The 23,032-nt window shown below is 41.2% G+C and overlaps 1 protein-coding gene across 4 annotated transcripts in view; it reads right to left on the bottom strand.

Annotated features, from left to right (window-relative positions):
• Positions 1-4,097: 4,097 nt before the first annotated feature.
• The window catches only part of LOC131694324 (phospholipid scramblase 1), a 58,327-nt gene continuing 39,392 nt past the window's right edge, over positions 4,098-23,032 (bottom strand). For 2 of the 4 annotated variants that reach the window (XM_058982967.1, XM_058982968.1), the window contains 3 exons: positions 5,001-5,491; positions 4,777-4,935; positions 4,098-4,716 (listed from right to left, as the gene is read on the bottom strand). In XM_058982967.1, coding sequence (XP_058838950.1) covers positions 4,657-4,716; positions 4,777-4,935; positions 5,001-5,491 — 710 coding nt within the window. In that variant the 3' untranslated portion in view covers positions 4,098-4,656. Of the gene's footprint in view, positions 4,717-4,776; positions 4,936-5,000; positions 5,492-17,930; positions 18,077-18,179; positions 19,156-23,032 lie in introns of those variants that run through there. The other 2 variants (XM_058982970.1, XM_058982969.1) reach the window with 2 other exon arrangements.

Raw genomic sequence — 23,032 nt, 5'->3', positions numbered from 1 at the left:
CAAACACTCCCACATGAGGCTGACTTTTGTGCTCACCTTTTACGTTCCATGCGAGGCTGACTTGTGTGCTCACCTTACTCATTCCTTGCTAGGCTTACTTTTGTGCTCGCCTTACCCATCCATGTGAGGCTGACTTGGGTGCTCACCCTATCACCTGATTCCCTCTCAATCGTGCCACTCTATTGTACCTTTGTCACTCCCTCTGGCATCCCATGTGGGACATTTTTCTTAGGCCCCACTTCTGACATACCATGCGAGGCTGACTTTTGTGCTCACCTTTTTCATTCCTTGCTAGGCTGACTTTTGTGCTAGCCTCTACCAACCTGTGAGGCTGACTTTTATGCTCACCCTTAACATGCAGTGTGAGACTGACTTGGATGCTCACCCTTTCACTCCTCTGCCACGCCATGAGGCATCGATAGCTTAGTTCCAACATACTACGCTACGACCCTCCCGTCTTGGCATGAGGCAGTCCACTTATACGCCTATACACTCACTCTTCTGTCTTGCTTCGGGGTGGCTGGGTTTACCCCTTACGCGGTTGCCATTCGCTGCGCCAAACCTGCCTCGGCATGAACAGACCATTCACTCCCTTTTTTGCTCCAGCTAACCAATCACTAGTTAGCCGTGCCCGCCGTCTGTTGCTCGGTTCGCCAGATTACCTGTAGCCTACAGGCAATCTGGATGGTAGCAGCCGAGACTGCGTTCCACTTCTCCACCTTTTGACACATCCGCTGAATAAGGGTATCCGGGGTTGTGTCCCAGCCACAGACGTCAAGCATTGCTCTTCTTTCGACGTCGAACCGATGACATACGAACAGTATGTGTTCGGCAGTTTCATCTACACCTGGGCAGTCCGGGCAGACTGGGACCTCCACGTGCCCGAACCTGTGGAGGTACTGACGGAAACAGCCATGGCCTGACAGGAATTGTGTCAGGTGGAAGTGAACTTCCCCATGGGGTCTTCCCACCCAGCTCGATATGCTAGGTATCAGCCGGTGGGTCCACCTACCTTTCGAGGAGTTGTCCCACTCACGCTGCCATCTGGCGACCGAGGTCACCCTGGTGCGCTCGCGGGCTCCCCTATTTCCACGTAGCTCAAAGCACTCCTCATCTTCCCGAATGACCAGCCCGACTGGCATCATGCTCGCTATCACGCAGGATGCATCGTGTGATACCGTGCGGTAGGCAGATATCACTCTGAGGCACATCACGCGGTAGGTGCTCTCCAGTTTCTGTAGGTAACTGGTTACCCTCAGTGCTCTTGACCATGACGGGCCGCCGTACCTGAGGATAGATACGGCAACGCCTGCCAGTAACCTACGTCTACTGGCGCACACCTTTGAGCTGTTGGACATCATTCTCGATAGTGCCGCAACAGCAGTCGACGCTCTCTTGCACGTATAGTCGACATGGCTGCCGAAGGTCAGCTTGTCGTCTATAATGACTCCGAGAGACTTCAGACTTCGCTGTGAAGTGATCGCGACTTCTCCCACATGGATAACTGCATGTTGTGCCGACTTGCCTGTTGACGATAACTACCTCCGTCTTATGATGAGCGAGCTCCAGGCCTCTCGCGCTCATCCATTCCTCCACCGTGCTAATCGCGTGTTCTGCGGTTAGTTCTACCTCAGGAATTGACTCCCCGTAGACCTCCAAGGTTACGTCGTCGGCAAAGCCGACGATCTTGACCCCAGGAGGGAACTTCAGTCTCAGAACCCCGTCATACATGAGGTTCCATAACACCGGGCCTAGGATCGAGCCCTGCGGGACTCCGGCGGTAATCAGAACCCTTTTCTGACCGGCATCGGTCTCGTATAGCAGTACGCGGTTTTGGAAGTAACTTTCCAGGATCCGGTACAGACCCACCGGTAGGCTAAGCCGGTGTAACGAGAGCGCGATGGCATCCCAGCTTGCGCTGTTAAATGCGTTCTTCATGTCAAGTGTCACTAACGCACAGTATCGAATACCTCGCCTTTTTCGTTGGATCGCTATCTCGGCAGTATTTATCACTGAGTTGAGAGCGTCCACTGTGGACTTACCCTTCCGAAAGCCAAACTGGTTGCTTGACAGACCGTCCGTACCTTCCGCGTACGGGGTGAGCCTGTTGAGGATGATCCTCTCAAGCAGTTTGCCAGTCGTGTCTATCAGACAGATTGGTCTGTACGCCGATGGGTCGCCTGGCGGCTTCCCGGGCTTCGGCAACAGCACCAGTTTCTGCCTTTTCCATCTATCGGGGAAACGGCACTCGTCAAGGCATCTCTGCATAGCTAGCCTGAACATGTTCGGGTTCGCTATGATCGCTGCCTTGAGAGCGTTGTTCGGAACTCCATCCGGCCCAGGAGCTTTGTTCATTGCTAGGGATTTAGCCACTGCGAGTAGTTCTTCGTTCGTCACTGGAGCCACCATTTCGACCGTGCCCGCACTGTCTCGTAGTGCAGGTGGCCAGGGGCTTGTGGCTCGAGACGGGAAGAGTACTTCGATAATCGTTGCCAACCGGTCCGGAGACCGTTCTGGGGGTGAGGAGCCCCCTTTGGTCTTGGCCATCAGAATCCGGTAGGCGTCACCCCACGGATTCGCGTTGGTACTCTCACACAGGTTGTCGAAACACGCTCTCTTGCTGCTTTTAATAGCCTTGTTAAGGGCTAATTTCGCAGCTCGAAACACTTCACGGCGGTTCTCTCTTGCATCCTCGGTGCGAGCTCTTTGCATCCTACGTCTAGCTCTGAGACAGGCTGACCGTAGAGCTGCAATCTCGGCACTCCACCAGTATACCGGGCATCTACCGTTTCTTGGCAGTGTTTTTCTCGGCATAGTGGCGTCGCACGCGCGTGATAGAACAGCTACCAGCGCATCCCCGCTTAGACTGTCGGTGTTGGCCTCCAGTCCCAGGGCCGCGGTGAAAGCTTCGCTGTCGAAGTGATTGGACTTCCACCCGCGTACCTGACAGGGATCTCCCGCCCTCGGATGCTGCACACCATAGTTGATCTTAAAGCGGATTGCTAAATGATCGCTATGGGTGTAGCCTTCGTCTACCCTCCATTCCATGCCTGGAGCCAGACTCGGGCTGGCAAAGGTCAAATCAATCCACGCCTCCACTCCGTTTCTACGGAATGTACTAGCGGAGCCATCATTAGCTAGCACAGTATCGAGTTTCGCAAACGCTTCCATTAGCGCTTGACCCCTGCTATTTGTACAGCGGCTGCCCCACTCCACTGCCCAAGCGTTGAAGTCTCCCGCTATTACTACTGGTTTCCGGCCCACGAGGTCCGACGAGAGCCTGTCGATCATCTGGTAGAACTGTTCTATTGGCCACCTTGGTGGGGCGTAGCAGCTGCAATAGAACACACCATTGATCTTGGCAATCGCCACACCCTCGGCGGAGGGGTGTGTTACCTCTTGAACCGGGAACCTTCCCGTTGTACAGATTGCCACCATTCCAGACCCGTCCGACACCCAATTGCCGTTGCCGGCAGGGATGCTGTACGGGTCTGATAAGAGGGCGACATCTGTCCTCGACTCCGAGACCGACTGCCACAGCAGCTGTTGGGCTGCTGCACAATGGTTAAGATTTAGCTGTGTGACTCTCACGGCTTCTTCTTATTTAACTCGCCGAAGGGACACACTTATAGGTATAAGCCATTAGGTTAGACGCATCTATAGTACATAGCATGACAAACCCGTGCTGATATTCCGAGATTATGTACGAAGTAGCTGCGTACAAAACATTATAGGCTAGCTTTTCGAGGGGTTTAGCAAGATAGTTTGACACTCAGATACCTCTACAGTTTTCGAAGATGAGAATGTTTCCAGCTTTATGAATAGGAAAGGTGGCTGCTTCTTTCCACGCGGTAGATTCCTTCTGAGTGAACGATTGATGATGAAGCAAACTGGAAGAACTAAAACGGGCGCAGTTTTTTTTTCAACTAGGGCAATAGGTGATCCGGACCAGATCGTTTCGTCAGAACGAAGGAAAGAAATGACTAGTACTATCGCTACCCGAGAGCGCGACTGCCTCAGATCGATGACTTATTCCAGACAGATCAGCTGAATACATTGGAATTCAGTTGTCATCAAAAAATTAAAATTGTGCTATATTGAATAGGAATCTTTTTATTTCCGGACATTTACTAAAGATACTATTTCGGGATAATGGAAGTTAACAATATCGTATCAAAATTACGAAATATAGGTCTTGTGCTTCATAGTTTATGCGCGTTCAGTATATGATAGAGCGGTAAATAGTATATCTGCAATAACTGACAGTATTTAATATCAATATATCTATATTCTTGAGAAACTTCACTGTGCTTTGTTTTTCTTTCGTTTGTATATTGTTACAGGTCATCTAAACTGAGATTGTTGCGTGTTAAAATTCACAAGCATAAAATTGTAAGCGTCCCTAGCCACAAGTGTTCGCATAAAAAGGAAAGTTAAAAAAGACGCTCTATGTGTCGCATGTGGTAACTTAATAGTTATTTCCCTGGCACTCGAAGTTATACTTACTCTTCTGTTCAACATCACGTTTATGATCAATTTCGAAACAGCGAATATAATGCTATGCAACATTAAACATGCGTACTATACATACGTGTGAAGCAGATGAATTTTAAAGATGTCCTTATTAATAAATTATAGATACGTGATTCTTTCATCCTAGAACATGCCAGGGCGATCGTTCTCTTTGTTGCCAGTTTTTTCAAAGAACATGTAATCCTGCAAAAGAAAACAGGTTTTAAAAGTGCTTTTCAAAATATCCCTACGGAATAAACTTACAATAAGGAATAAAGCACCCAATAGTGTGGCCTTTACTCTGACGTCTAAATTCATCGGGAAGTTAATGCCGAAGTGATCGGAATCCGTGAAGGCCTCGCGCGCAAATCCAGACCACTGTTTGGAAATCTTGCCGACTTGACTTCCATCATTGGTAACGACCTGCAAAATGTAAGGATGTCCATACAGTTCTATTCGTTTGAAAATAATGAAATTTTGGAACCTACCTTAAATTCGACGTCCCCACAAATGCTGAACGTGCAACACGGTCCCTCAATTTTAAGCACCGTGCTTCCCGTCTGATCCTTGATGCTAAACTGAGGCGTAAATATGGACCAGTCCTGCTCGACCGTGCCAATCACGTTGCCCGGTGGGGCGGAAACCTCCATGGTCTGCAGACAGCATGGGAACCAACACGACTGACAACGCAGCGGTCGGTTGAAGTGCAGCACCTCGTTCTGGTAAAAGTCTAGAATTTTCATATCAAATGGACGTGCTGCGCCGCAACAGTTTCGAGTGCAGCAATCTGTGTCCTCCACTGCCCAGTACACCTTCTGGCCGAGGGTGTTTTTAACGGTGTACTTGTTGGCCGTCTCGAAACCGACGAACGCTTCCAGCAGCTCGACCTTCTGGTGGACCAGCAGCTGATCAATGGACGAAAGGTACTCCAAGCCGGGAGGACAGTTCGGTATCCCTTGCGGAATAGTCATCCAGCCACCTGTATTGGAAAGGTAAAATTAATTTGGAAATTTCTTTTCTGTGTAAAAGCAATTTCAATGTTTTTTTGTCAGTCTAGCGGAATAAAATGAACAAATCTAGTAAGGAATAACAATGGCTCTAGATTTAGGCTACAATCTAACCAAGGAAGAAGTACAAGACAAGTTTGTTGACTATTCGGGAAAATGTATTATCATGGCCTTTGCGGAAGTGGGATATTCGGGAAAGTGAAGATTATTCAGGAATATGCATTTAGGAAAATGAAACTCCCGAATATAGTCGGAAAAATGCCATGCAATAATTTACAGAACCAATTTAAAGGGAGAGTTTTTTTCAAACAGCGTTGGACCAGATCATTACACCTTTATCGCTATTAAAATTATTTCGATATTTTGATTTATTATTAATTGATTACGGCTTTAACCTCGTGGGCCATTCGCCTTTTTTTTAATAATATACATTTTATAGATACAATTCAATTTACAATTCAAAATGGATACAAAATAAATAAATAATCGAATGTTATTTCTGTCGACTATCCTGGGCACACTCCTTTCCGCTTTTTGTGTTAAATTTCTTTCTGGTGAACAATGACCAGCTTTACTCTCTGACATTTGCTCAGGATTTCGTCTGCCTGCTCCCTCGCTCGTGTTTGCATCTATGTTATCGTCGCGAGAACTTTTCTTTTCGCTGTTAGATCTTTGGTGCTTTTTGTGTTTTCGAGTGACTCTGGTATAGCCGTTTTCTGTCTTGTTTATTTCTTCTCTAGGTAACTGTTGGCTTGGTCATGAAGTATTGTTTGACCAGCATTTATGGGGATCTTGGCTTTGGTGTTTTCACATTCACGTCGTGTTGCATGTTGTTCTTCGCTACGAAACTTTTTGCCTCGGCTAAGGTGTTGAACGTTATTAGTACTACTTTTCTTGTATGATGTAGTTGTATATACGACACCTCTGTAAGCACAAGTCCATTTTCACCTTAATCAACTGTTCCACCTCGCTCAGTGTAGGTCTAACACGGGTCTGCGAAAAGTCAATCGTAATTGTGTTCTCCAATAGTGGGCGACATTTATTTTGTGGCTCAATCATTTCACTTGTAGGTGCGGGCTATTCTATAGTTTACACAGTTTTACTTATATTTTATTGCTGTGGAAAAACGGATATCGAGTGGCTGCATTTTACCAGTAAAGCGGACGAACAAGGTACGAGCTCTTTAGCGCTGAGCAAGAGTAGGCAATACATTATCACCAGGTGACAAGCAGCAGAATGTGCGTAGTGGGGATCAAAGATCGTTTCTTCAATTATAGCGTTACCCACTTCGCTATCCGCAAGTGGTGAGTCCAGTAAATGAGAAAAACGCATTTCACGCGCAGCTGGAGCATGTCTACGACAGACAGCTGCCCACGGTGGAACGTTAAGCTCGTTATCGGTGACATGGACGCCCAGACAGGCCGAGATGCATTGTACAAACCGGTGTTCGTACCGGAGCACCAACAAAACACATACAAAGTTTCACGAAATTTTCAATATCAGCCTACTGCAGATTTGTTTGCAATACATTCATGGGCAGGTATTTGAAGATGATAAACGGAGTATTTCTTTCGGGAGACTGATATTAGTTGGGGCTAATTATTTGACGGCGATGAACAGAGGATTGTTCCGGGAGCCTTAACTGCAGATCGGTATACTGAGCAGACGATTCATTAGGGAATTTACCAACGCGTCTATCATACAACAATGCTAAGAATTTATATGAATATTGATTTGTTCGGCCGTTGCCCACTTCAAGTAAATTCCAGATGCAAATGTTGAACTGTATGTTCGTGAAATCAGTTAGGCGAAGGCGACGGAGAGAGCATCTATTCAGGAGACTATATATCAAGACCAGTAAAAGGAGTAAACAATATTTGATGGATCGTTGATTACGGTGCATATCGGCGATTTTAATTACCAATCCAAGTGCTGTCACGACATTCCGGTATGTCCTAGACCTTACCCAGCCTTTCTATTTGCACATGCAAGTGAAACAAAAATGCTTTTAGGATCTATTACTGGTGAAGGTTTTTATCCATTTATTGTGCCGGTAGCTAAAAAAATCAGTAGCATCCAGTCATACATCGAGTGAAGATAGATGACCACCTTTTTGGCTCTACTATCTTCCGACTCGTGTTTCAATTTATTATATCTCCGGTAGCTTCTATCTTTTCTTCGGTATTCTTTATATTTTCATTTGACGCTGTGCTCTCTAGGTCAGTACACAAATAAACTTTCCTGAAAGACTTAGCTGATGGTAACAGGCCTAACAAGATTCGTTATCAGAAACTTCGACTTCCCGCTTAAAATCACACACATTGAACTCGGTCGGATCATATCTGATCCTCTTTCGGATCAACGATAATTTGCTAATCAACGATAATTTGCTAAGAATTCTAAAGATTTAGAAGGAACTAACACAGAAAATGACGTTGATGGTGACAAGTCTAATGTACGACTACCGCGTCTACACACCACCTCACAAAGTTGAGATCGACGGTCACCGTTTTGAGTTTGTTATGTGTATCTTCTAATGCACGGGGCTGGCAGTTTCAACGAACCCTTGGTACAACGAGCGAAGATTTCAAATGGCAATCGCACTGGATGAGACAAAATGGTTCGTCCCTCCAAATTCGTGGCCTTTGGCAACATTGCTTTGCGATTAATTGCGTCTTTTTCGACAAAGATCATCTGCCTGTTTGGCTGTTTGTAGCGTGCGTCACGCATTTCAGTATTGCACTTAATACAACCAAATGGGCCATTGTAGCAATAAGGCTGGGTGTGACAATTGCGAAGAGAATCATGAGGATGACTCTGCTTACAAACAGCGCCCGAGGATTCTGAAGCATTCCCTTAAAATACGCTGAAATGATACATTCCATTAGCGTGGCGGAAAAAACTATAAAACTCATTCCCAAAGGTGACCGCGTCCTTTATGAGGAGGCAAAGAGCTTTAAACCGATCAGTCTGGCCTCCTTCCTTCGACCACTACATTTAATCGACCACTACATTCGGGATGTTAGCTTGGGCCAGCACCTGCTGCACATAGAACCACCCTGTTACGCAATGCGGTCTACCAGATTGAAAAAGCTTTTTCGCAAAAGCAATCAAGCTTTGGAGTTCTTCTTGATATTGAAGGTGCTTTCGACAACGGGTGTTTCGAATCCATTTTGGAAGCAGCACGATGTCATGGAGTACCTTCATATATCACGAACTGGATACACGCAATGCTTAGCAACAGACATCTGTGCTCATCGTTAAGACAAGTAGAGAATTAGAGATAAGGAAACTGAATGTCTGCGGACGTTCTCAAGGTGGATTGCTGTCACCACTTTTATGAAACCTTATCGCCTATGGCTTGTTGAGAAAACTTTAATAAGTTTGGGTTTCCCACATATAGTTTCGTCGAGGATTATCATATAATCATCATCATTATTGCATTACCACACTATCAGTCAATCCAAATAAAACATCAATGGTGCTTTTCACGCATAGAAGGACCTCGTCCGTTACAGTTCTTTGACTTAAACCATTGTCGCAGATCAAGTTAAGTTCGTTAGGGTAATTCTTCACTCAAACCTCCATTGGGCAGCTTACATTGATTTCAGAATCAAGAAAGCTTGCATGGCCGTCGGTCAACATAGACGGATTCTTGGCAATTTTTCGGGACTAAAATCCAAGTACATTCAGTGGATCTGCACAACAATTATTAGGCTAATACTGGTATACAAATGCCTCGTGTAATGACAATCAAATCAAAGTCAAACCTTCTTTACTGTATGGTCTTGATAGCGATGACTGGTGCATTCTCGGCAACACCTAGTGCTGCTCTAGAGGCACTCTTGAACATAAAACCACTATATGTGTTTCTAAAACAAGAAGCATTTTCTTGTGCATACTTGTCATACTAGAACAGTAACCCAATTGATCGTGCAACTAGTCACACAAGACTGTGGTTACTTGGGATGCTCCCAGTGACCTTACACTCACATGTTATTTTTCTTTTAAAACTTTCAATGTCAGTTTTTCTCCTCGCGAGGAATGGCTGTCTGGCTGGGTGAAGCGATAACTTGGAGAGTACGTAGTTTGTTATACTGACGGTTCTTTGCTGAAGGGCTGAGCCGGTGCTGGTGTATATTGTCGTGAAATGAGATTAAACCAATCTCATTCACTTGGTAAAAAATTGTACCGTATCCAAGCAGAAATCTTCGCAATTCTGTGTAGTGTATAATCAGCACTTCAACAGGGAATTTGTGGTAAAAGGCTGCCCTGAAAGCACTTAGCTCGGCATATTCAAGATCGAAATTAGTAATTGCATGTCGAACTAAAATCGAACAATGTAGCAATGCAATGTAATTGTGTATCCGGATTTTTAGGTCTGCATACATAGATGAACCTATGTACAGAGAGTTGACACTCAAGGATACGCTTTTGTTCTTAATCCAGTGTGGTAAAGAACTATAGAGTTTGCTATGAAGTTCTGAGAAACAAGTCAATTACAGAGAAAATACAACAGTATTTTTGCAATAGCGACAACGTATCTTTGGAATTTCTTCCGAAAAAAGAGTTATAAACCAAGCTTCCAAAAGTCACGACGGGTTTTAACCTAAATCGGTTTAAGCCATATTTGAAGGACAATATATCTTCGGGGGTGTTGTCGTTCTATTATCTCAATATCCCCTCGGAGGTGTTGATATATCCGCTCATCTAGAAGTGTCTTTTATTACCCTGGGAGTGAAGAATACTTTCGTTTTGTCCATGATCTCTGTCGTTATTGTCCTTATCCCTAACCTTACCACTTCCCCAATCTTTCCCATTTTAAAAATGATAAAAAGACAAATCACAGCAAGGCTGATTCATGTGTGTTAAAGAGCAAAGGACGAGAAAGACCAGGTGAGAAGCCGAATTATTGCAGCAGCCACACATCAGAATAGGAAATAATATAGTGAGCTGAGACAGCAACAAACTTTGTAAGCAATGAGGCGAGGAGGTTTTACAAAACGATCAACAACAAGATAGAGAAAAGCACTCCGATGCCGATGTTATCATGATTAATGGCCAGGATGGAAATCTGTTGACCAATCGTACAGGAGTGGCTGCCAGGTAGAAGGAGCACTTTGAATTGTTAGACGAAGTGCAAAAAGTTATTCCAAATCTGAAAACAGTAAGGCCTGTGTGAAGGACGCAATCCCAACCAAACTTCTAAAAGCCATGAGTGATCGACGGTACGAAGCAGTCCACTGCGTGATCGGGATGATCTGACAGGTGGGATGACGTCATATGCCCTATCTCAAAGAATGACCACAATCTCGATTGTAAGAACCATCGAGGCATAACCCTCCTCAATGCGTGGTTTAATGTACTCTCTCGTGTTCAGTTCAGTAGATTGCGTTCGTTGGCTGAATTCTTTGTCGACGAATACCAAAACGGGTTCCGAGAAGGACGACCAATTTCGGAACAAATGTTTACACTGTGACAAATTCTAACCATCTGAATGTGGATTTCCAAGCGGTGTACGACTCAATGAAACGAAACAAAGTGTGGTTTTCCGACCAAACTGATTCGTATCATTGGCGTTGAGAGCAAAGCAATAGAAGAGGCATTTTAGTCTTTTAATAAGAAGGCTGCGAGAGTCGGACTGATTATAAACTCTGGTGTCGGTGTCGTTTCCGAGCTTAGCGTTGTAATTATGCGTTATTTAATTTCTTTTTTCCACAGCAAAAAAACACATGATAAGATATGTTAAAGCTCCCTCTGCCTCCTCAACACTATGTAACAACATGCTTCATACCTCCTTCTTTTACCCTTAAATATGTGATGTAATTTCTAATGGTCTTATAATAGTTTTAAAGTCATTAATTGAATACATGTTTTGCATGCTAGAGACAGCATACGATAAATGGTTAGCCCTGGATTTGATAGCGTTTGCTTTATAGATTCGTATAACTATGACTTCGTTTGAGGAAAATCGCGGATAGAAATGTTACTTCATATCAAATATATTTTATATTTTTGACACGAAAAATTTCGGTAACTCCACAGATGAAACTTGTATCACAAAAATTGTCAATTTTCTCATGCCGGACAAAATCTGCGAACATTTTGGAATTCTAAAAAATCACTAAGAAAAGTTATTTTGACAAAAGTAATTTTCAGGGGAAATTTCATAGATGGCTATTAAGTCCAACAAATAGACACATAGTCGGCAAAGTTGTTTCTTATTATATTTCCTACAACATTGCAGAATTTTTTTTTAATTTTCATGAATGATAAACAAAAATTTGCTTCTTACCTTTAGGGGATTTAATCATCAAACAAATATATCTATAAAATTGGAAATATAGCTCAAAAATCGTTTATTTGCAGTCAAAACAATTTCAAACAATTTTTTAACCTATCTGTTAGTCGGAAGGCTGACAAAATACGCAGACTACAGAGGACTGGGCATGTACCGCGGATAAGAGACCGGCTATAGTTATGCTCACCGGAGAGAGCCTAGAAGAGGTCGATTTTAAAAAGCCGCACGGCACACATAGGCCCGTTTAACCCTACTTCAAATTTGCAGTTGAACACCCGAGTAGAATTTCCAGTTTTAGCAATATAAGTTTTAAAGTTTCAAGAGTCCCTCCAGAGCGAGATTTTCAAAAGTAGGCAACCCTTTGTTCACGAGGTTGTTTCGATAAAAATTTAAGCGTGTGTTTGTGCATATGTGGGATGGACTGCGGTCAAATGTTAGCTTTCTACTTTGAGGGGAAGTGGGGTAAAACGGGCACTGAAAAGCTGGTCCGAAGAAATGGGTCGAAATTTTAAAAACCTTTCTAACTCTGTTCTAACGTGATGAAATCTAATTCTGTTTAGATTTTTCTCTGAAAGGGCTATAGGAGGGGTTAAAAGTAGGATGTACCTTTTCGATTTGCAATGGATACCTTGAACAGCGTTCATATTTTACCTTGAAAAAATAACAATTTAAAAAAAAAAAACGTGGCTCTATGCAACGAGTGCGCGACATTAGGCATAATGGACGTTAGGCATAAAAGACAAATGGCATAATGTGCGTTAGACATAATAGGCATAATCCACAAAAAATTAAAATGTAACTTTTTTTCGTTGTAGAAATTTTAACCGTAGGCTTGTTTTTCGGATAAGGAAAATCTATGCTATGCTACATCATCCTCTCGTACAGCCTCGAGACAGCGGAATAAAGAATACTCTGAAAGTTATTTAACCCTTACATACGTAGAATTTGTTTCTATTTTTCCGTATTATGGTAAAGGAAAAGATAAAGGAAGCTTCATTTAAGTGAACAGTTTTAGTTCAACATCGGTATTACCGTTACAAAATTACGTTATAGGGGAATTGTGGGAAAAACCGACACTGTGGGTAAAACCGACACCCCACAACTTTTCCTAGAAATCAAATTTTTATTCATTTAATAATGATACAATATTATTAGTACGTTTATTTAGAGCATTTGAAGAAAAATTGGATTTACGTTAGTGTGCCGAATGTCATACAAATTAACAAAACATTCGACAGCAGCGTTCATACTCGTCTGGATGTAAAATTTCGTTGGTAGATTTTAAGGTTTTAACCGAACGAAAGCTTTTCAAATCACCCCATTTTTCAGTACCTATTATTATCGGCCTGTCCTATGATCAACTAGGTGCATTGAAGACGAGTTTGAAAAATTCAATATTTTTAATTGCTTTTATAAAAAAATGTGCGCTGTTGGGGTAAAACCGACACCCTATGGTTAGGGTAAAACCGACACCCTGTTAAGAAGGTTGTGTATAGTTGCGATTCATTTCAAAATACTGGGGATCTTTGTGACACTTTAATTAGCCTATTAGAACACTATAGTATTAGCAGAAATACACAGAAATACTTTTATTGTTTTTATTTCTTGTAAGTCTCTTTAAAAATCAAAAATTGGAATTTTTGCTTATCTGATTCTAACGAAGCTTTTGCTATTTCTGCAAAAAGGTCATCAAACCGAATTTATAGTGTTCTCTTGGTTTGTCATAGACGAATTTTATCACAATGAGACAATGATATTATGTATACCCCAATAGATCGTTGATGCTCAGAGTCCGAAAAATCAAATCTGAAAAAGATAGTTTTATTAAGAAGTGTGTGTGTCACTTATAAGTGAATGAATCCAATTAGCAGAACGTAGAACGCTTGCAAATCTTCTCTTACAAAATAAAATGACATTGGAGGTTGCAATGATGTACGCAAGGATTATTTGGAAATACTCATATCAATAAATAATCCTATAGCATAAAATACTCTTATTTATAGTACTACGCTTTCGAACTTTCTTCCCCTCACTACATGATGAAGCAATAAAAAGCACATATTTGCATCATACATACTCACACTTTATTACTCACGCATATATCTCATTTTTAATAAAGATAAAGATTTTAATAAAGTGGAGAGAAAATAAATTAAAGGGGGTGTCGATCTTACCCCTATGGGGTGTCGGTTTTACCCGCAGTGCTTACAAAAAGTCACTTTGTTTTCCAAGTTTTACAACCAATATTTTTTAATGAAATTAATTTTTTGAAGCGCTGAAAAAATTAAGTCTTGTTAAGAATTTTCTGAAGAAGAATTTTGCATAAAAATTATAATTTTATTGGTTTTGTGGCAACTTAGAAAAAGTGTTTAGCTTAAGGTGTCGGTTTTAACCATAATTCCCCTAACTAAATATGAATGATGTAATAATGAATGATTTTTTAAGCTTTGTTTCTGTTTTTAAGGCTTCAACCTTAAATTGGTTAGACTATAAACAAACATTAATTGTCGGAACTTATGAAACTTCTCTCTCGCATCGGACAGTTTGCGTATGCCAATTTTGAAGGCAAAAAAAATATAATCATTAAACTGAATAATATGGGAAGAAATCTTGGAATGAATAACAATAACATTTATCATTCTTTATTTCATGAGCCTAAGCAAATATTTTCTTCTTAGACAATAGCAACATGCATATATGTACAAAATAATCAAAGTATAAGTGAATGTTCCATACCTAAATATAAATTAGTTTCCCCATGCTAAGTTTCTTTCTTTTGAGCAGAGTTCTTCAAGTTTATTTAACAAGATAAAATGTTGATCGCGTTTGTTCAGCTTACAGCGCATTTCTAAAATATCAAAAAAGGATTCACACTCTTTCCGCCCAATGCCATCGCTGTCCAAAAATTAGTTTCTTTAATTAATACATCAATATGTTCATTGATGTCTAACGTCCAATATACCAAACGTATATTATGTCTAACGTCCATTATGCCCAGTGTATTTATGCCTAACTCCATTGTGCATAACGTACGTATTCCAAACGTCCGTAGGCCTAACCTATTTATGCCTAATGGAGTACATCCCTTCGCAACAACCTAATTGAGGATAGATTTGTATGTATGAATTTTAGAGCATACTTAAGACTACAAGCTAGTGGTAATAATTTTTAAGGCTGTCTTGAAATTCGTGAAATATTACATTTTTTCAGAATGTCGATATTCTCGGGACTCCATTCCAACAAATTTTTCGTGTAAATTCTATTAGGAACCACTTGTGTTATGGAAAGAATGAGAGTGAAATGAACGTTTCGTGCGGTCATTCAAACTATTTTCAGTTCAGTTGAGTTGAAATTTCTAGAGGACACCAACCCAAACTATCATGTTCAAGGTTCACATTTCGATATTTCAGCCATTTTGCACCAGGCTAATACACAACGAAACTAACTATTAGCACATTTACCCAAAATTCCACGCGACCTTTCCCAATCGAAAGGAACGGCTGCGCTTCATGAAACACTGGGTTTAGCCGATCTGTCATAATAGATTTGTTTCAGTACTTATTCGGGAGTAAATAAGAGCAAATAATACTAGCTCCTTTTTACTCTGATTTGCTACCAGCGGAAGAAGAAAGAGAAGAAGAGAGTACAGGAACGATTTTCTCCGGAGTACTTCCAGTTACTTCCAAACATAATATCACAAAGTTGCATAACAAATGGCCGAATAAGAACACAAGTTGATCCAAAAATCAGACCTACGTTATGCAACGTTTTGTGCAGGTTGAGTATACCAGATGCAAGTGGTGCCAAATTCACCACGTTCAGTAAACTTCAAAAATTCTTTTTAGATTACAGAATTGATAAAATTAGTTTAATGAGCTATACATATCAATCAAATTCTGTTTTAATAATTGTTCTTGCGTTTCAACCGAAATGGGAGGCTTATTACTACCGCAAATAGCAAATACCAGTACTAGTTACACCAAAAACTTGCTGGCAACCTTAGAGCGGCATGTACGTTTCAGTGAATGTCTCAATAGTTTAAGAATAAGAAAGTCTCATTAAATATTGAAAAACTGTTGTCTGACTAGGGTGACCATACGTCCTAGTTTTCCAGGACATGTCCTAGTTTTTCAATGACTGTCCTGGTGTCCGGGGAAGTCGAGGAAAACACTTGATTTGTCCTGGTTTAAAATATTTTTCTTTATTGAGTCTTCGTTTTATATCCTCTGGTTCGCAGTCTTTTTTAACCCATTTTTGCCCAACCTACTATATATAGTAGGTGCTAAGAATAAGAATAAATATTCTCCAAGCAATAACGCAGAACAGGCATTATCAACGAGTTAATATTGTTCATTTACTCTTGCAGAATACGTTTAGAGAAGTTAGAGTGGTTAAACCAGCGTTTATGTTTTGCTTTTATTCAATTTTCCCTTAAGGGTTTACACATTTCTGTCAAGATGAAAAAAATCGAATTTTTGTAAATTAGACATTCTGAAATTACATACGCTAAGGAAAATTTTCGCAAGATTTCATTAAGATCGAAATACTACAACTTGAGTTTCAGCTATTCATAGACCGCTGCCCATGACCACATCTTTTTTTTCCGTCCGGAAAGCTCAATTTGTGATGCGCATGAAAAATAAGTTGGGCAATAATGGGTTAATCTCTCAACTTTCTTCTCTTACGTGGAAATTGAAAAGGAAAAGAGCGAGACGTTCGTATGTACATATCATATTAATGACTTGAAGTCCGTTTACAAGGAAACTTGACAGCCGAACAAGTCGAAATGATTCCAATTGCGGACCAAACTCTGGCCGCTATCAATGGCGATGAAACAATGATTACCAGAGCTTCTTCCTGGCTTAAATCGTCTTTCAATCCGGTACCTGAAAAATTCCTTTTGATGTTTCTGAGAAAACAAATTGAAGTTTGACTGTGCTTCTGATTGAATTCTCTTTCCAGTGGCATTTTTCGTCTTACTAAAAATACGCGAACACTTTTCTAATCCATGAAAAGGGAAACGACGGAACATCAATAACTATCGTGGAATAACTTCATTAAGTGTCGATTTCTTCGCACTCGCTTCATGCTTAAGCCAGGTTTAAACGCACTGGTGAACCTGGTTAAAAAGTTAAGCGAGGGTGAATAAATCGGTCCTAAGTGCTCTCTCTCTCTCTCTCTCTCTCTCTCTCTCTCTCTAGCTGGTGATTGAGGAACCAATTCAGGGTCAATGGAAACAGTACCTAATCCACGATTAACAAGGCTTCATGCCTGGACGCCTAACCTGCCTGTGTTTAGCATCCTACATAACAGGGAATATGGAAGGTCGCGCTTAAACTGATATTATTTACACCAACCGATCTGCTGTTTTTCATATAACACTTGATAAAATGGAGAAATTTGTAATCAACGGTAGTTTTTGCAGCTGTTTCGATCCTAAATTTCAGATCGAGATATAATGATTGTCATTGGAGATTGCCAGGTACTTATTTTTAAATCAGGTATAGCGTAGGGAGCTACTTGGGACCGTTTCTGGTTTACTTCAATGACGTGTGTTTAGTGTTGATAACTCCTCGCCTGTCCTGCACAGATGATTTCGTTTCATCCGCTAAATTCATGATTGCCGATTTTCCCATAAACAGCATGTAGCCTTCGCTGATGGCTATGAACCAAAACTGTGTGTGTGCAAATCTGAAGAAAAGAGCTCGGTGATCGAATTCTCATGAAAGACTTTTTGGCTGAGCTATGCCTGCCTGACCCCAGAAATGTTTTACTGCCGCAGCTCTACCTAGAACTTTTTAGCTGTCGAGCATCTGGGGAGAAGGCACAATCGATTAAGAGGTGATGGCTAGAGATAGTTCCCCTTGAACTGTTCCGGGTTTTTACTCGCTTGATATGGTCACCCTATGTCTGACACACATACACTTTTCACGGTCCTAATCCACTACTTATCACTTGTTTTTGCTTAGTCATATTATCTAATGCATCGTCATTATCAAATATCAAAAACTATTAAGAAGTTACCCGTTGGATTTATGCAGTTTAATTATTATATCGATCTTAAGAAACCTAGAATGCCCTAATAGAATTTCGTTCCGAATTTCACTTACGATTAAATACGGTAGATCCATAATCGGTTGCAAACATTTGCGAGGTGGAAAATGGAAAAAGTTCCACCTTTCAACGTGAAAAACACCTGCAACTTACAAGCTATTCTCTAGTGAAGATAGTGAAGGCCGATTCAGTACTGAACCTAGCAGTATTAAATAGACGCCTACCCACCTAGCCGTGATCACAAGTGAGCCTGAGAGCCCAGTACACAAGTTAAACAAAAATATGTAAACAAAAAAAGCAATAACCTTCTCTCCTCGTCCGTTATCAGATGTTTGTATCCTTCGGCTTTGACTGACTTTTTCCTTCCGGGAACGAATCGAAGAAATCCTCGAAGTGCTGACTTGGCACCTTTCGTCGTGACATGTCGTCCAACTCCGAGCAGTTTTGCCTCGAGATAGTTGTAGATGAATTTCCTCAGTTGGATACGATGTTGAGTTGAGCGTTGCTGCGGGGACTCAGTTGGACTTCTAGCTTTGTGCGTATCACTTTCGTCTGGATACAGCGATATCGTCGAAACACTAATCGACAGTTGATTCGATCTATCATCGGCACTATGATGCTCACTTGGTTTCATTTTCAAAAATTTTCGTCAGTGTCTCAGATTCCGACAATCTGATCCGTTCCAAGTTCACAAGTAAACTGTTGCATCCAATTAAGCTTCAATTGGATCGTGCCCTACCCAGTCAGAATATACACCATATTATCTTCCCCAGATAATTGAACAAACATCTTGTCATACCAGTCACTGTTGGTTACAGAACGGTAATAATACACAAGAGAGGACCCAGTTACGCTTGATAAGCACTAATTTGTACAGATGTAATGACAATAGTTGGATCGTGGCTAGACAAGGGTGAAAGAATCAAGCCCAAAAGGGCTTAATCTAATCTGAACTGGCAACCGAGGATGACCCTAGTCGGACAACTGCCCATAGTACTACAGTTATTCACGGACACTATCTCGCTTGTACAAAGTGATGCAATGAACTAACGTTGCGATGGAAATTGCCGCACGCAAGTACAAGATAATTCTTATCTTCTAAGTTCCACAGTTGAATGCACGGCTCTCTTCAAAATTTAAAATGCTCTGATATTTGGCCAGTCATGCTGTGATATAAACCTGTTCTAATACAAGCAGGAAGTCCCAATTAGGTTTACTTTTATGACATACTCGCGCTCTCTCATAGAAATGGGGTATCTGTGCGGTGCGGCAATTTTTGAATCGCCGAGAAATTCTTCGTAGTTTTAAACTCGCGGTAAGGTGATGAGCCATTTTTCATCCTATTATCATTATCGCCCTATCAATTTGAAGCTGTCAGAGCAGCTTATAGTATCAATATGGACCCATTACTCTATGTAGATTATTTTGTATGTAGAACACATACAACTAATCAATAAATAGGCCCCATTTCAAAATTTTATTCGACTAGATAGTGATAAGAATTGAACGTTAATTATGGGCGCGTAATAAATGGAATGATTTAATGATGCACTATTCGTTCGAAAATAGTGACATTAATATTATACTATGACAGAGCTCAAATCAAAAAAGATCACACCGCTAAGAGGTAATTGATTCTGAAAGCGATGCTGAAAGTTGATTACATTAACAATTGCCTATTTTATTTCGCCTGGTGATGTAATTGTGTCCATCTGATTCAAGAACACCAGACTTCCAACAACATTAGTTTTTATCAATTCATCCCATAACTCTGGGACCACAAGTCCGATCCTGATCTGCTGATTTAGAAGGTACACAGCACTAGTCTAATAGGATAATCGTAGTATATTCGAGTTCCAATCAGGAATCATTCTTAGTATCGATATGATTGTAAAACTGGCATGTACACTAGAAATCGGCAACGAAGCGTCCGCAATAGAAGGCTAAGTACCGCTACGGGATTTAGTATCAAGTAGGAATCCTACACGGAAAAAATCTGTCCATGAATTCATGACCAAAATACCATTTTCTTAAAGAGAACTGTTTGCGAAAATGGTGACCAAGCTCCTGAAATCGCGAATAATTAACAACGTATTTACGAAACTACTCGTGTGCCCGTTAAAACAATACGTTAAACATTCAAGGCGTTGCACTGGATTGTTTGGACGTGTTAGGTATGATCCATAAATGACGTAGCATTTTTTGAGTGATTTTTAACACCCCCTCCCCCTCGTAGCATTTCGTCACAAACCTCTAAATACCCCCTGGTAATTACGTAGCTTGACGGTAACTCTGCCCCCCCTTGTCCCCGCAAATTTTTTTAAAAATTCTATTCTATTCCCCTTTAAAACAGCTACGTAGCATGACATGACCCCCTACCCCCCTGTCGTCACACATCATCACAAAATACAAAACTCCCCCCTACCCCCCACCCCCCTTATAATGATACGTCATTTATGGATGATCCCTTACTTGCACTGATTTGCATTAACTATATCGACTAAGAGAAAAAAGAATTGAACAAAGTTCATGATTTCAGGCTCTTAGAAACGATTTTCGAAATTTGTTTCCATCTCGTGATATTGTATTCATATTTTTCGACCACCATTTTTATAAAATTTGTGCGTTGTGATATTTTATTTTTGAGCTTACTATAGAATTTTTTACATAGAGTAATGTGACAATTTGAACTGGTTCATGGAAATGTAACCGGTTGGCGGTATCCTATGGTTTTACGAACTTGTCCCGAACACGAATAACCCATTGGCTATTTTCTCTTGAAAATTTGGGTAGAAATAGTTTAGAGTGTATTGTTTACATTGTATTTTATCGCTGTCAGTTTTTCGAAAATTGGAAACAATGGCATCACCCGAAAAGCAACGTCGCGAATTGATTTTGCGTAGGCACCTGGAAAATCCTCAACTCTCTCATCGGGACATCGAAAAACAACTCGGAATCGAGCAGTCAACGGTGAGTCGTGGAAGTATACATTACTTATACTGACATCGAAAAAAAGCGGTCAGAATGGATGTTCTATTAGTGATCAGGATCACAAGCGTATAGTGAAAGCGTTTAAGCGGCATCCCAATGCTTCGGCCAGGAGTGTGAGCAAAAAGTTGAATCTGTCCAAGTCTTTCATTCAGAGAACCGGGAGAACCTGCACCCGTACAAAGTGTGTACAAAGGCTTCCAATCGTGACGAACTGCCAAATACGGCGTGAAAGTCATGGGCCCGAAAAGTGTACACCCAGATGTTGACGAAGCCTCATTGTAGGACTTCTAGGACTAGTGTTCTTCACCACTCAGCACAAGTTTCATGTTCCGTAGGAAGTAAGGAAGCAAAAACTGTCCAAGTTTGCCAATAAATACATGATTTGGCAAGGGATCTGCTCATGTGGCAAACGGAGTGCGCCATTCGTGACTACCAGGACTGTAAACAGGGATATCTACCTCAAAGAGTGTCTACAGAAACGTCTGCTTCCACGGTTGAAGTAACACGAGGGCCCTACGATCTTCCGGATCAAGCCTCGTATCACTATTCAAACATTGTCTTGGAGTAGTATGAAGCCACCGGGATCACTTTCGTACCCAAGACATGCCCCCCCCCCCCAACTCACCGGGACTAAGGCCCATTGAAAAATATTAGGCACTACGAAAGCATCCCAAAGAGGTCAAATCTGAGGAAGACATGTACAAAAGTGGGTTTCCGTACAGAAGAAGCTGCAGCCATATGTTATACCGAACCTTATAAGTAGAGTTAAGCGTAAGGTGCGAGCGTACGGTTATGATATTGAAGTTGAATGAACTAAATATGCCAAAAGCTTACGACTGGTTTATATTTTATTGTTTGAAAGTTTGAAAAGGATCGGTCCCCTAGGTAATTTCCTACAGCGTTTTTTCCGTGATTTAACAATAAATTTAACAATAAATTTAACAATAAATACAATTTAATGTGGGACACCCTTTAATGTGTTTTTGGCGCTCAATGCAATTTTTTTTTCCAGCTAGCACACTATACCAAATTAATAACGTTGTTCAAGGTCCTAATATTAATAAAGTCATGGGTGCGTTTCGACTTCGTCAGGAACCACTAGGACACTAATGTATTGCCGGAATAGATTAGCGCCGGCTTGCCGCTAAATCGAAAAACGGAAACACTGTTTATGTTTCCAATCAATCCACTGGTTAAACGTGATGTCCCGTTGGACCAGGAGCTCTGTTAAGCCGATGAGACACTGCGTTCGCATTAGCCTGCTAAGCCAAGACAAGTTTCGGCTTCGATGAGTCTCATCGGATTAACAGAGCTTCTGGTCTAACGGGACATCACGTTCAACCAGTCGTTTGATTGGAAACATAAATAGTGTTTCGGTTTTGGGATGCAGCGTCAAGCCGGCGCTAGCCTATTCTGGTGAGACGAAGTTGAAACATTATTAAGTTAGGATTTGTGCCCTTCGCGTACAAAGAATGGTTTTACCAAAAAATTTCACCTTTGAGAGGAAGATTGGTTTTTACCAAATTTTTCCTCCTTAGGGAGGAATACAGCATAGAGATCCTAATAGTTTTCTTACATCTGCCGCTCGAATCTATGGCTGGTCGTTATCAGCTGAGCTCTACTATATGATATATCAGCATTTCAAAACTAAGAGCAGATTTGCATGAAACTGGAAATGATTAGGATATCTTCGAAGTATTATTAATTTATTCCCGAACACGTATTTTATGATTTTATAAACTATTTTACAAGCACGAATGGTGAATCGTGACCAGTGCAGTAAAATTTCAGTTCATTCAATCTAAACTGAATCTTCATTCAACATATCAACTGCTATTGAACTGTTGTTCAGTTCATGACTCTTCATTCACCGTCGCTTTCAAATGAGTTGCAGATCATATTCATACTCTTTTTTTACCCTCTTAACTGAATAAATGCGGCTTTCAATTGATCCAGTGAACACGTGCAAACAATCGAACTCGTCCAAAATCCAAGTAGTTAGGTTACGGAAATCGATTAGTAGTCATTTTAAAATCAAAGAGGAGGAAAACATTGACACCATATGAAAGGGGCTGGTCAGTAGATGAAGGAAATTGACAATGGAGGCCACTTTGTAATCCAAGATGGCGACTTTTGGTTACTACAAATCATAAAAAACACCATCAAC

Source organism: Topomyia yanbarensis, chromosome 3 (genome assembly GCF_030247195.1).
Source record: "Topomyia yanbarensis strain Yona2022 chromosome 3, ASM3024719v1, whole genome shotgun sequence".
In the NCBI taxonomy this organism is placed as follows: domain Eukaryota; kingdom Metazoa; phylum Arthropoda; class Insecta; order Diptera; family Culicidae; genus Topomyia; species Topomyia yanbarensis.
This window is presented reverse-complemented; position numbering and strand designations above follow the sequence as displayed.